Source organism: Lynx canadensis, chromosome B3, assembly GCF_007474595.2.
Source record: "Lynx canadensis isolate LIC74 chromosome B3, mLynCan4.pri.v2, whole genome shotgun sequence".
Classification (NCBI taxonomy): domain Eukaryota; kingdom Metazoa; phylum Chordata; class Mammalia; order Carnivora; family Felidae; genus Lynx; species Lynx canadensis.
The window spans coordinates 136,290,085-136,305,092 of NC_044308.2; the positions used below are offsets into that span (position 1 = coordinate 136,290,085).

The 15,008-nt window shown below is 44.5% G+C and overlaps 1 protein-coding gene across 4 annotated transcripts in view; it reads right to left on the bottom strand.

The window, feature by feature from the left end:
• Positions 1-15,008, bottom strand: part of DDX24 (DEAD-box helicase 24) — a 33,199-nt gene that overhangs the window by 14,654 nt on the left and 3,537 nt on the right. Inside the window, exons 1-2 of one of the 4 annotated variants that reach the window (XM_030319865.2) lie at positions 6,798-6,893; positions 4,930-5,646 (exon numbers count right to left, since the gene is read on the bottom strand). In XM_030319865.2, the coding sequence (XP_030175725.1) occupies positions 4,930-5,641 (712 nt within the window). In that variant the 5' untranslated portion in view covers positions 5,642-5,646; positions 6,798-6,893. Of the gene's footprint in view, positions 1-4,929; positions 5,647-6,797; positions 6,894-15,008 lie in introns of those variants that run through there. The other 3 variants (XM_030319867.2, XM_030319869.2, XM_030319868.2) reach the window with 3 other exon arrangements.

Consider the following 15,008-nt stretch of genomic DNA (forward strand, 5'->3'; position numbering starts at 1 on the left):
CAGGTCACGATCTCGCGGTCCGTGAGTTCGAGCCCCGCGTCGGGCTCTGGGCTGATGGCTCAGAGCCTGGAGCCTGTTTCCGGTTCTGTGTCTCCCTCTCTCTCTGCCCCTCCCCCATTCATGCTCTGTCTCTCTCTGTCCCAAAAATAAATAAACGTTGAAAAAAAAAAAAAATAAATAAATAAATAAAAACATTAAAAAAAAAAAAGTACAAGTATGAGAGAAGCCTGGCTGGCTCAGTTGGTAGAGCATGTGACTCATTCTCAGGGCTGCAAATTCAAGCCATACATTGGGTGTAAAGATTACTTTAAAATAAAATCTTTTTTAAAAAGTGCAAGTATGAAAAAAACCACACCATGCTAACATGAATCAAAATAAAGCTGGAAAAGGTACATTAATATGAGAGAGAGAAGATTTTAGAAAAAACAAGACTGGGGATAAAGAGGGCCATTTCATAATGGAAGGAATAAAGTCATTTAAAAGATGTAACAGTCCTAAACATGTAAACACAAGTAAAACAGAGCTTCACAACACAGGAAACAAAAACTAATGGAACTGCAAAGAAAATTATCACTCAAGGAAAAATAAGTAACACAAATATTCTAATATATTAAAGCAATTAAATTTGTAGTTAAAACCCATCCTACTAAAAGTGCAGGCACAGATAAATTCTACTAAATAAGGTAGAAAAAAAAAACCAATTCTATACAAACTTTCAGAAAATTGAGAATACTCAAGTCATTCTGAGGCCTGAATGACCTGTGACTCCAAAACCAAAGACATTATAAGAAAACTACAAGCTAACATCTCATGAAAAGAAATTCAAACTTATCAACAAAATTTAGCAAATCAAATCCAACAATATATAAATGGAATAACACACCGTGACCAAGTTTGGGTTATCCCAAGTATGTAAGTTTGGATTAGTATTTGAAAATCAGTGTACTTCACCATTATCAACAGACTCAAAATGAAAACCACTTATCTTTGTTTTTTAATGTTTATTTATTTTGAGGTAGAGTGCAAGCAGGGGAGGGCAGAGGGAGAGAGAAAGTCTCAAGCAGGCTCCATGCTCAGCGCTCAATCCCACAACCTGTGAGATCATGACCTGAGCCGAAATCAAGTGCTGGACGCCCAACTGATTGAACCACTCAGGTGCCCCAAAAAAAACAGTTGTCTTAATAAATGTAGAAAGAGAATTTCAAAAAACCCAACAAGCATTCCTAATAAAAAAGTTCAGCAGGGGTGCCTGGGTGGCTCAGTCGGTTGGGCATCCGACTTCGGCTCAGGTCATGATCTCGCAGTCTGTGAGTTCAAGCCCCACATCGGGCTCGGTGCTGACAGCTCAGAGCCTGGAGGCTGCTTTGGAGTCTGTGTCTCCCTCTCTCTCTCTCTCCCCCTCCCCTGCTTGTGCTCTGTCTCTCTCTGTCAAAAATAAATAAACATTAAAAAAAAATTAAAAAAAGTTCAGCAAAGTAGGAGCTGAGGAGAATTTTCTCAAATCTGATAAAAGGCAAGTAAAACCTGATATCATACTTAATGATGATATTTAACAATAGTGCTCACTATACCATTTCAATTCAAAATTGTACTGGAGATTTTAGTCAGTGCGATAAGACAAAAATAAAAGGCATCTAGGCTGGACGATAACATCATCTTTGTAGAAAATGTGCTGTAATCTTCAAGAAACTACTTGATGGTACCAACTTGGGAGGGTGTAAGTCAATATACAAAGACATCATATTTCTATTTGTTAGCAACAACCTGAAATAGAAAATTTTAAGTTGCCATTTACAATGGCATCAGGGGCGCCGGGGTGGCTCAGTCGGTTGAGTGTCCGACTTCAGCTCAGGTCATGATCTCATGAGTCATGGGTTCGAGCCCCATGTTGGGCTCTGTGCAGACAGCTCAGAGCCTGGAGCCTGCTTCAGATTCTGTGGCTCCCTCCCTCTCTGCCCCTCCCCTGCTTGCACTCTCTTTCTCTCAGATAAACATTTAAAAAAAAATTTTTTTTAAATGGGCAGGAGAACTGACAAGACGCCACCAAGGCATCACCAAGGAATCCACCAAGGAATATGGATGACAAACAGGCACTTGAAAAGATGCTCAAAGATTAGCCAGTACATACCAAGTGTTGGCAAAAACATGGACCAATTCAAACTCTCATAACTTGGTGGTATGTAAAATGGTATAATCAGTTTGGAAAACTCCTAAAAAGTTACACTTACCGTAAGACCTAGCCATTTCACAGGTATTTACCCAAAAGAAATGAAAACATATACACATACAAGGACTAATACACCAATATCTATGATAGGTGTTTTTTTTACTGTTTATTTTTGAGAGAGACAGAGAGAGAGCACATGCGCGCACACACAAGTTGTCTTAGTAAATGTAGAAGGGCAGGGGCAGGGCAGGGGCAGGGCAGGGAGAGGAGGAGACAGAGGATCCCAAGTGGGCTCTGTGCTGACAGCAGAGAGCCCAATGCAAGGTTCAAACTCGCAAACTGTGAGATCATGACCTAAGCCAAAATCAAGAGTCGGATACATAACCGATTAAGCCACCCGGGCGCCCCTACAATAGTTTTATTTGTTTTGTAGCCAAAAACTACAAAGAACAAAAATACCCATCAATGGATAACCAAACTGTGCTTTATCCATGTCCTGGAATACTACTCATCAATAAAAAGGAATGAACTACTGGTACTTGTAATAACATGGTTGAATCTCAAACTATGCTGCAAGAGCCAAAACACCCACCTCCCCCGAAAGTCCATATTGTATGATTCCATTATATAAAAGTCTTGAAAACACAAACCAATCTCCAGTGCTAGAAAGCATATCAGAAGTTGTCTGGGAATGAACAAGGAGCAGGACCCAGGAAAAGAGAGATTACAAAAAGGGCCCAAAGCATCTTGTGGGGGTGACGGAAACATTCATTATCTGTGCGGGGAGCAGTTTGTACACGGCCCCATAAGTCTTTGTGAATCTTAGACCTGCAGAATCCCAGCATGCCACAGAGATATAAGCTGATAGGAGCTGAGGTACGAATCCAAATGTCAGGGTCTGGCAACAGCGTGTTGCACAACCTTGCCTCTGCTTCCAGAAACCCACTTCCAGGCCTCCGCACATACCAAGGCAGTAGAGCAGAACGCTCAAGAGCATACAGACCTCATCTAGAATCCAGGCACTACCACTTTTCAGCTGTGCAGTTTTAGGGACACGGTCCTCTGTGAGGCTGAGTTTCCTCACCAGTAACACGAGAATAATGCAACCTATCTCAGGGTGGTCGTAAGAACTGAATTCATCAATGTAACGTACTTAACACAGTGCCTGATACATTTTATCTAAGAAAATGTTCTAAATCATTATTGTTACTTCCATTCCCCTGAGGCTTCCTTACTCTTCCATCTATGTGACTCTTATACAGGACCTCACCCTTAGTACCCTGACCACTCTTTCCAGAAATCCAAGGCACAAAGTGTCCAGATGGTCTAGTCCTATGCAAAAGAATAGCCACTAGCCATGTATGGCTATTGAGCACTTAAAATACGGTTACTCTGTAAGAGTTTTACTTTTTTTTTTTAAGTTTATTGATTTATTTTGAGAGACAGAGCATGAGCAGTGGAAGGGTAGAGAGAGAAAGGGAGAGACAATCCCAAGCAGGCTCCACACTGTCAGTGCAGAGCCCGATGTGGGGCTTGAACTCATGAACAGCAAGATCATGACCTGAGCCAAAACCAAGTGTCAGATCTTAACCAACTGAGCCACCCAGGCACCCCAAAACGTGATCACTCTACATTTGAGCTGCAAGCTCAAAATGTCAGATTTTGAAAACTTACTATAGAAATAAGAATATAAAACATCTCATAATTTTACAATGAATTACATTAACTGAAATATATTTTAAAATTAATTTTTACCTGTTTCTTTTTACCTTTTCAAAATATGGCTCCTAGGAAATTTAAAATTACAGACGTGGCTCACGTTACATGTACGTTTCTTCTGGTTACCTCTGGTCTAGCCGGACTTAGCTCCAGGTAGTACAAGCTCTGCCCTCCAGTCGGTAGTTTCATCTATTGAGGGCAAGTCAACCTGCCATTGCTTCACAAAGCCTTAGATGGCTCAGGGAATGAGGGAACTTTAAACAATGCCTAGACCCAACAGTACCTCATGCCAACATCTACCTACAAAATCCACCTAATGGTTATCTACCACACACTCAAATCTTTCCAAGGACGTGAACTCACCAACTCCCAAAGCAGCCCTTGTACCCTTGGACAACTCCTGTGAATCAGACCCTTATTCCTTATACTAATGAAGATCTACCTCTCGGGAGGGCTGAACTTAGCCCTACTTTACCCCTCTGAGCCATTTAGAAATGCTCAAGAACGGGAAACTACCATGTGCAGATCGCTCACAATACACTGTATAAACTACTGTAACTTTGCATTTAACCCACAAAGCAAAAAAAGCAGGTACTGCTAGGAGCTATAGGGGTCAGAGAGATAAAGTGACCTGTCCAAGGTACCAATTACAAAGTGGCAGATTTCAGGGGTCCCTGGGGGGCTCAGTCGGTTGAGCGTCCGACTTCATCTCAGGTCCATGAATTTGAGCCCCGCGTCGGGCTCTGTGCTGACAGCTCAGAGCCTGGAGCCTGTTTCAGATTGTGTCTCCCCCTCTCTCTGCCCATCCCCTGCTCGTGCTCTCTCTCCCTCTCCCTCTCAAAAATAAACAAACACTTAAAAAAAAATTTTAAAAAAAGTGGCAGATTTCAACCCAGAGCTGGCTGACTTCTAAACACCTTCATTCAACACTGCTTTTGTGGTTATATCCCCAAATTCCCCTCTCCCACCTCCATCCAACCTGTTAGCAGCCACAAGTTCAACCCAGAAGCAATCTTGCCCTGGCCAGCTAAGGATGCCCCTACCTGTCTCAGCAGCCCCAAGGATGTCCAGTTTGTCACGGATGGCAGGTGCCAAGGTCAGAGCTTGGATTGGTGTAGGTGCAGAGAAGCCTAGGAAGCTGAGGGCTCGGAGAACCGGCTTGGGTACAAAAAGATCTTTCCAGGCTGTTACATCTGCCTTCTGGTCATGCATTTCAGGCACCCATGTCTTTGCCTTTTTGGGCACCTTCGGAATAGTACTCTGGGAAGACTCCAGCTTTTTTTTCCCTTTCTTTTTCTTCTTTTTTGGAACAGTCTGGGCTGAGCTTTCTGATACCATCTCCTCTACCTCGGGATCAGGACAAACTGTGCCATGTCCCTGGGGCTCTGGCGCAGCATCTCTGACCTCAGACTCTTTCTCGGCACTGGTCCCTCTAGTCTCCGTGTCTTTATTCTTCTTCAACTTCATCTTTTTCTTTGAGGAGCTAGACTCTCCTTCCTCGTCTCCTGAAACAGCTTGTGCCTTTCTCTTCTTGGGCCCCTCCTTTGAGAAAAGACTGGAGGAGTTCTTGGCAGGGGAGACCAACTGGTAATCTGTCAGTTCCTCAAAGCACACCAAGTCATCCATCTGTCCGTCTGCAAACATATTTGGGTCAATCTTCACCTGCTTCCATTTCCCCACAACTTTGATTCCCTTCGTCTGAAATTTGCCATAGCTTGGCGGCTTTGGCCTTGATTTTGTCTCCTTCAACTTCATGGCTACTGAAAAGAAAAGGAAGGAAATGTTCCATTAAGTTGGCAACTGAGAAGCACAGGGTTCTGAGGCAACAAATATTTTCTAAGCGTATCAGGCCCTGCAAAGAAGTGAGGACACAGAGATAGAGAAGATCAAATTAGAGAAGAAACACAGCGACAGATTAGGCAGCGGGGCCTGGAACAGAGGGGACACAGGAGATGGGCAGACACGCGCTGCATCTGGTTTGGATTCCAGATCCAGTACTTAACTGCCCGTGTGCCATGGACACTTCCGCCTAATCCTCTCGGAACGTCAGTGTTCTCATCTTGCAAAAAGGGAGAGGCGCCTGCTAATATCTAAGTCACAAAAATGTTTTACGCAAATAAAGAAAATTACGTAGAGCCTGGAGAAAAAAGCCTTCCACAGCCAAGCCATTTTGAAGGCCGAATTAAGAAATGAGGAGGCTTGGAGGCAGGGGATAGGAGGCCAGCTTTAGGATCCGGGCACAGACCTTTCCTCCTCCTCACGCCTCGCTCCAAGAAGGCAAAACGCCTATTCCACCATTCTGGCCTTTGCCCACCCAGCTTTGGCATTACATTTTAAGTCACTTAAAATACATTTCAACGGAGGCCGCTTGAGTGGAACTCGATCCATCTCCTCCCTTTCCAGAAAGGCCAGGAAAAAGGACAGATCCTGGAAGGAAGGATAAAGGTGAAGCGTAGTTCAAATCTGGGCCTGTGGCGGACGTCTCACTCCCTGTGAGCCTCAGTGTCCTCGCCTGTAAAATGGGGATGACGAAGGGGTCTGTCTCAGGGGATCGGCACACCATTACCAGGTGGCGCACGTCAGCACCCGCTGGCCATGGCGGCTGAGCGCTCAGCACGTCAGCACGCAAGGAGGCTTCCCCCACCGCACCTGCGACGCCACGACCTCAAACCACCGGCTTCCACGACGACGGCGGTGGGGGTGCTCAGGCCCAGAGGCGCGAGCTGCTCGGCCCCGCCTCAGGCACCACAAGCGCACGAAGCGGACAGACCGAGGCCACCACCGAGCCAGGAGGCCCACTGCAGGGGCCCCCGGCGCGGGGCCGACGACCGCCCTCTCGGGGCCCGAGAACCCAGCGGCTTAGACAGACCCGCAGCAGAAGCCCCGGGCCGACCCCAGTCCCGGTACTGACCGCCTGGAGAAGCCGCCGCGGCTCCTTCACACACGCCGGCCGACCGCCTCGCACACCTCCACCGCTCTCCCTCAGCTGCAGCGTCGTCCGCAGTTCCGGGGCGGGGCCTGCACTCACGGACGCATGCGCCCTGCGGCAGGAAGTCCCGCCCCCATCTAGGCGCCGCTACGTGATTCGCTATGGCTGCATCGCGGACTCCTGCAGGGCGAGGGCGAGGGCGAGGGCGGGGCCGGGGCGGGGACACGGGGCGCCAGGCGCTCCGAGAGGTGCGATTGCGTCTCGCACGCTGGGTAAGCGTCTCTGCCGTTCTGCGTCCAACGGGTTCAGTGTCGGCTCCTTCGCCGGAGCGCAAGTTTTCTTATATATTTTTTTAATATTTTTTAACGTTTATTTATTTTTTAACGTTTATTTATTTTTGAGACAGAGAGAGACAGAGCATGAACGGGGGCGGGTCAGAGAGAGAGGGAGACATAGAATCCGAAGCAGGCTCCGAGCTGTCAGCACAGAGCCAGACGCGGGACTCGAACTCCCGAACTGCGAGATCATGACCTGAGACGAAGTCGGACACTCAACCGACTGAGCCACCCAGGCGCCCCTCTTGTATTCTTGGTCTAGCTTCGGTGCACTGGCTGTCCACGAATGAAGTACCTAGTGCGTGCCTGGAGCCTTTTGCAAACGTTTTAGCATCTAATTTGCAGCCCCAACCAGCCTGTATCGGAGGGGCTGTTTTGTCAAGTTTTTTCACGCCTCGCCCGTTGCTCTACGTTGCCCTGTCTCCAAAGCTCATGCTTTAATCACCAAGCTAGATTGGCTCCTTTGTTATATGCAGAGAAATCGGCTTCACGGTAGATGATGTTCCTTTCGATGTGGGCATCACCACACCACCTGGGAAACATTTCCCACATGGTGTCCCTGTCTGGTGATCTTGGAAAGTCCTAAAGGAATTCATAAAGTTTAGGTCAAGTGAGCCTCCCACCCCATCTTGGAACCACCATGGGACAGAACTTAACTCATTTCTTGAGGAAAATTGCCAGGGTCCCCAAGAGGCTGGATGGCATAAAGCCTGTGCCCAAGTGGTGTCTGAAGGAGTTTGATGCCTAGAGACTGAAGCTGTCTAGATGACACTGTGATGAGGAAGGGTGCATGTCCCTACTACATGGCAGGACAAAGGGTCCTGTCCCCTCTGAGCTAGTTACACACGTTGGAGGATTGCAGCATTGTCCTGAGAGAACCTTGCCTAACAGGGCTGTGTGGTGGGAAAAGGGTCCTCAACAGAAACAGGCTAGAAATAGAGCCCCTGTGGTGGGAGTTGGGGGACCTGTCGAGGGGTCAAAATGGGGCATATGGTGGAGATTCTCAGTGGAGGCCCCTGAAAAACTGACAAAAGCATCTGTATTAGGGTTCTCCAGAGAAATAGAGGCAACAGGATATGTATATACAGAGAGAAATTTATTTTAAGAGAGTGGCTCACAGTGATTGTGGAGGTTTGACATATCCAAACTCAGATAAGGTAGGCCAGCCAAAGAGTCCAAAGGCAGCCAATGGGCAGAATCCTTTCTTACTGAGGGGATGCAGTCTTTGTTTTATTAAAGCCTTCAACTGTTTAGATGGGGCCCACCATCACTGTGGAAGGTAATCTGTGTTCCTCAAAATCCACAGATTTAAATGCTAATGTAATCCAAAAAGACACCTTCACAGAAACATCTAGAATAATGTCTGACGGAATATCCAGGCACAGTGGCCCATCCCAGTGGAGGCAGGAAATTAACCATCAGAGCATTCCAGGAGAGAAAAGGGTAGTTTTTGTTTGGACGTCTTCCATGGTGGAGGAGACAACTCTGTGGGACAGCCAAGACAGATTTGCAAGCACCAGCTAAGTTAAGGTAGTCTTTTGCCCCTTTATTCCTTGCAGCTTTGCTCAGTTGACCCTGAAGTCACCAAAAGCAGCTGCATGGGGAGGAAGTAAAAGAAAGAGAGGTGAGGAGCAGATTACTTCCCCTCTCCCCAGTTCTTTGTTTCAGAGCCTGGATCAGACCTAAGCCGGGGAAAAGAGAGAAGTTATAAATTTGCACGTGAGGTAGAAATTTTGACATCATGTTAGATGGCATTTTTGTGTCTTCTTTTTTTCACAAGACAACGGGGTGTTGTTCCCCCTGATTATTATGGATGAGACATTAAAATGGCATTCTGTCTGAGTCCGTTTTAGTGAAGGCACAAATACTAAGAAGAAAATGTAAGTGCAGAGTTTCCTTGCTTGGTTCCTTGGAGAGCGTTAGACCTAGCAAGGAAATTGTCTCAACATCAGTTTCATGACACTTAGCTCAAAGCCTGCTTCAAAGTACAAAAGGATCGAAATTGAAGAGGCTGGGAGAGAGAATGTCTTTGCTGAACATTGCTTAAAACTTGTGGCCAAGGTTGAGTGAAATATAATTCAGACTTACAATAATTCAGTTCAACAAGCATCTCCTTCTTTAGGATTCCCTGAGTGTTCTGTATAGAGTACTTTCAGCTCTGTATTTGATTGGGAGATTTACCTTCTTCTTGTCTTACTTCTCTTAGATTACAAGTTCCCCAAGGAATTCCCCTCAGCTTTGTCTTGGTGTCCCCTAAAATATCTAGTCCGTGTCTGGCTGACTTAGGGGGTCATAGCTGTTTGTGGATGAATGAATGAGAAAACAGTTGACCTTAGCTTGAAGACAGGTTCCCCCTATCCACTTTTGTCATTGAACCCAGCACCAAAAGTGACAATGAGTACTGACCTCGTCAGATAGTATCTGTTCATAGTTCATAGCAGCTTTATTTGTTACAAAAACTAGAAACAACCAAAATGTCCTAAGATAGGTGAATGGTTAAAGTGTGGTGTGGTATGTGGTAATCATTTTGTGATATCTACATATATTAAGCCGTTAGGTTGTACACCTTAAACTTATACAATGTTGTGTGTCAATTATATCTCAATAAAGCTGGGGGGAGGAACCTATGGTACATCTATTCAACATTAGAAAGGAATGAACTGGTGGTACACACAACTTGGATGGATCTAAAGGGCATCATGTCGAGTGAAAAAAGCCCACATCTAAAGGGCATATCGCAGGGGTGCCTGGGTGGCTCCGTCGGTTAAGCATCTGACTCTCTTGGTTTCAGCTCAGGTCATGAACTCACGATTCGTGAGTTCGAGCCCCACATGGGGCTCTGTGCTGACAGTCCAGAGCTTGCTTGGGATTCCCTCTCCCTCTCTCTCTGCCCCTCCCTTGCTCTCCCTCTCTCTCTCTCTCAAAATAAATAAACTTCAAAAAATTAAATAAACGGCATATAACAGTCTTGAAAAGACAAAATTATAGGATGGAGAACAGATTAGCAGTTCCCAGAGATTAGGAAGGAGGACATGGTTAGAGGGCGAGTGTGACTCAAAAGGAGTAGCACAAGGGAAATCTTTGCGGTGACGGGATAGTTCTGTGTCTTGATTGAAATTGTGGTTACACGTGTAATAAAATGACGGAACTCTACAAACACCTTCTACCAATGCAAATCTCCTAGTTTTGATCTTGGATTAGCACTACAGGTGATGTAGTCACCAGAGGAAATTGGGTGAAGGAGGCGTAGAACCTCTCAGTACCAGCTTTGCAACTCCCTGTAATTCTACAATTACTTCAAAATTAAAAAGTTTTTGAAAAAACTACATTGCTCACATTGTGTTCTTACCAAAAACTGTTTAACTTGAATCTAATCACGAGGACACGGTCAGGCAGATCTAGATTGTGGAATATTCTATAAGACAACTGGCTTCTTCAACACAGTCATGGAAAACGAGACAAATCTAGGGTACCACTTTTATTCAGCATAGTACTGGAAGTCCTAGGCATCCAAATTGGTAGGGAAGAAGTGAAACTTTAGTATTTGCAGATGACATGATGCTGTCTATAGAAAACCCTAAAGACACCCCAAAAAAACTACCAGAACTGATCAACGAATTCAGTAAAGTTGCAGGATACAAAATTAATATACAGAAATCTGTTACATTTCTACATGGTAATAATGAAGCGGTAGAAAAAGAAATTAAGAAAATAATTTCATTTATACTTTGCACCAAAAATAATAAAATACCTAGGAACAAACTTAACCAAAGAGGCAAAAGACCTGTGCTCTGAGAACTATAAACATTGATGGAAAAGAAAAAAAAAAAAAAAAAACATTGATGGAAGAAATCAAAGACAACACAAAGAAATGGAAAGACATCCCATGCTCATGGATTGGAAAGAGTGAATATTGTTAAAATGTCTGTACTACCCAAAGCAATCTGCACACTTAATGCAATCCCTATCAAAATACCAACAGCATTCTTTACAGAACTAGAACAAGTAATCCTAAAATTTTTATGGAACCACAAAAGACCCCAAGTAGCCAAAGCCATCTCGGAAGAGAAAAACAAGACTGAAGGTATCATAATTCCAGACTTCAAGTTATATGACAAAACTGTAGTAATCAAAACGATATGGTACTGGCCCCAGAATAGACACATAGGTCAATGGAACAGATGAGAAAACCCAGAAATAAACACACAATTATATGGTCAATTAATCTTCAACATAGGAGGAAAGAATATCCAATGGGAAAAAGACAGTCTAATTCAACAAAGAGAGCACTGTCCAGTTGGGAAAACTGGACAGCAACATGTAGAAGAATGAAAACTGGACCACTTTCTTACACCACATACAAAAATAAACTCAAAATAGATTAAAGACCTAAATGTGAAACTTGAACCCATAAAAATCCTAGAAGAGTGCATAGGCAGTAATTTCTCTGACATAGGCAGTAGTAGTATCTTTCTAGAAATGTCTCCCGGGGCCAGGGAAATACAAGCAAAAATAAACTGGCGGGACTACATCAAAATAAAAAGCTTCTGTACAGCAAAGGACACAAAACTAAAAGGCAACCTGCTGACTGGGAGAATATATTTGCAAATGACATATCCAATAAAGGGTTAGTATCCAAAATATAGGAAGAACTGATACAACTTGGGGCACCGGGTGGCTCATTCTTTTAAGCTTCCAACTTTGGCTTAGGTCACGATCTGGTGGTTCATGAGTTAAAGCCCTGCGTAAGGCTCTCTGCTGTCAGCACAGAGCCTGCTTCAGATTCTCGATCTCCCTCTCTCTCTGCCCCTCCCCTGCTCTCTCTCTCAAAAAATATATAAACTTAAAAAAAAAAAACTCAAAAAGAAGAACTGATACAACTCAACACCCAAAAAACAAATAATCCAATTAAAAAAACGGGCAGAAGACGTGAACAGACATTTCTCCAAGGAAGACGTCCAGAGGGCCAACAAACACATGAAAAGATGCTCAGTATCACTCATCATCAGGAAAATACAGATCACTAGAATGAGCTATCACCTCACACCTATTAGAATGGCTAAACTCAAAAACACAATGAACAACAGGTGTGGGCGAGGATGTGGCGAAAAAGGAACCCTCATGTGCTATTGGTGGGAATGCAAACTGATGCAACCACAGTGGACAACAATATGGAGTTGCCTCAAAAAGTTAAAAATAGGGGCGCCTGGGTGGCGCAGTCGGTTAAGCGTCTGACTTCAGCCAGGTCACGATCTCGCGGTCCGTTAGTTCGAGCCCCGCGTCAGGCTCTGGGCTGATGGCTCGGAGCCTGGAGCCTGTTTCCGATTCTGTGTCTCCCTCTCTCTCTGCCCCTCCCCTGTTCATGCTCTGTCTCTCTCTGTCCCAAAAATAAATAAAAAAACGTTGAAAAAAAATTAAAAAAAAAAAAAAAGTTAAAAATAGAACTACCTTAGGATGCAGTAATTACACTACTGTTTACCCAAAAAATACAAAAACATGAATCCAAAGAGATACACACAGCCGTATATTTATTGCAGCATTATTTACATTAGCCAAAATTTAGAAGCAACCTAAATGTCCAACAGACGAATGGACGAAGACGATGTGGTATATGTACACAATGGAATATTACTCAGCCATAAAAAAGACTGAAATCTTGCCATTTGCAGCAATATGGATGGATCTGGAGGGTATTATGCTAAGTAAAATAAATCCGTCAGAGGAAGGCAAATACCATCTGATTTCACACATACGTGGAATTTAAGGAATAAATAGGCAAAACAAACAAGACCGTGAGAGGCAAACCAAGAAACAGACTTTTAACTATAGAGAACAACTCATGGTTACCAGACGGTGGGGGGATGGGAGACGCATAGAACTGGTGATGGAGATTAAAGGGCACGCTTATCATAATGATCCAGGTTTTAGAGGCCTGAAGGTTACATAATTGGGGAGGGAGAGCTCTTTTAAAAAAATTATAATTACAATGTCATCCAAAACCAGGGGAGTAGGGCTGAGGGAAGTCCGAATGGAAAGAGACAACTGTCTTAACCAATTACTTTTAGAATATCATACTTTTGCAAATAGTGAGGCTAGTGATGTGAGCACATGACCAGAATCGCTCTTGGGGTCTTAGAAGGAGCCAGCACAAGCAAGGGTCCCCGAGCTCAGATTTCTTTTTTCACTCCGTGGCAAACCTTCCTTTGCTTCTATCATCAGTGGTGGCACAGAATTCTATTTTGTGGAGGCACGAAATTTTTACTCCATATTCCCTATTGTTTCAAACAATTGGCTTGCTGTCATCAATAACACCATGATGACCATTCACGGGCTGATATTTTTGTGCGTGTGTCTGACTCTTTTCTTAAAATGAGTTCCAAGAAGCAAATTTTCTGAGTCAAATGGAATGGAAGCTTTTATTATCTGTCTCGTGTTGCTAGCCGGAAAGTATGCCTCAGAATACACACCACCCAGCACAGTAGGAGAGGGTTCGCCTCTCTTTGCCCAGGCAAACACTGCCTGTTTTCAGTTAATTACTACCTGCAGCAGATATTGAAGAGGTTCTCAATCATCTCTCTTTCATCCCCTGTTCTAAATTCTCCACGACGGAGAGCTAACGTCCATGTTCCCCAGACTCCCGTGTAGCACCAGTTCTGTGCATAACCTGGATCGTGCCACATAGTCCCCCCTGTGCCAGAACTGGAAAGTGGGAGGGGGACAGGGCTTTAGCTGCCAATCACAGTAGTGGGACCTTGGTTTCCAGAAACAGCAGGATGCTTAAGACCTGAGCCCAAATCAAGAGTTGGATGCTTAACCGACTGAGCCACCCAGACACCCCTTGATGTCTCAGTTTCTTGATGCTGGTAGTGGTTGCTGCACCGTTGGTGGTCCAGGTCTTCAGTGTCATTCTGAGGATGGAATTTCAACCTTGAACCTCCTCCTCCAATCTTGAAACTATTTGAAGGCACCTAATTCCCTGTGTTAAAACCCATTGTGCTTAAGTGAGCTGGAGTGACTTCTGCTACTGTAGTTAAACCTTGACTAATAAACCAATAATAGATGCAACACACACATACACAAACACACACACATGCACACACACACAGTTATCTGCTTTAAAAAGCAATTTTACTATTAGTGAGATTGCACATCTTTTCATATATTTATTGGCCATAGTAATTCTCTCCTTGGAGACTACCTCTTCTTGTCTTCGGGTTTCTTTTTGGAGAAAGTTCTTTTCAAGGGCACCTGGGTGGCTCCATCAGTTAAGTGTCCGACTCTTGATCTCAGCTTGGGTCTTGATCTTAGGGTCATGAGTTCAAGCCTCATGTCAGACTCCATGCTGGTCATGGAGCCAACTTAAAAAAAGAATAAGGAAGAAAGAAAATAAATAGTTCCTTTCAAAAACTGATTCATAAAAACGCTTGACAATGCAGAGAGTAACAGTGCAAAGGTTTGGGGTTTTTTTCCCCCTTCATAGGTCACTTGCTCTCATCCTTGTTCATGGTGCTTTTAATGGCAGATGTCGTCTGATGGAACCACTTTTTCCTGTCCCACAGGTTGTCTTTCTAGTTGTCTTCTAGTGACAGGAAATTCAGAGAAACCACTTTGCCTGTTTCTCCCCATGGGGAATGTCCTTGATGTCATGAGTGCCGCCAGGAAGGCAGAGCCAATACCAACCCATCCAGAGACTTTTCCTGCAAGCTAGCTCTGCAAACCTCTCCCCTGCTTGTCCCAAGGACGGTGGTTATGCAGGATCTCAGTGAGACTGGACCAGTTTTTGCCCAACTGTTCGGGTTGCTGTTCCAAAGCTAAAGAGGGCTGGGCCGGGCCCTGGGTCTGGCCACCTCATTTCCTT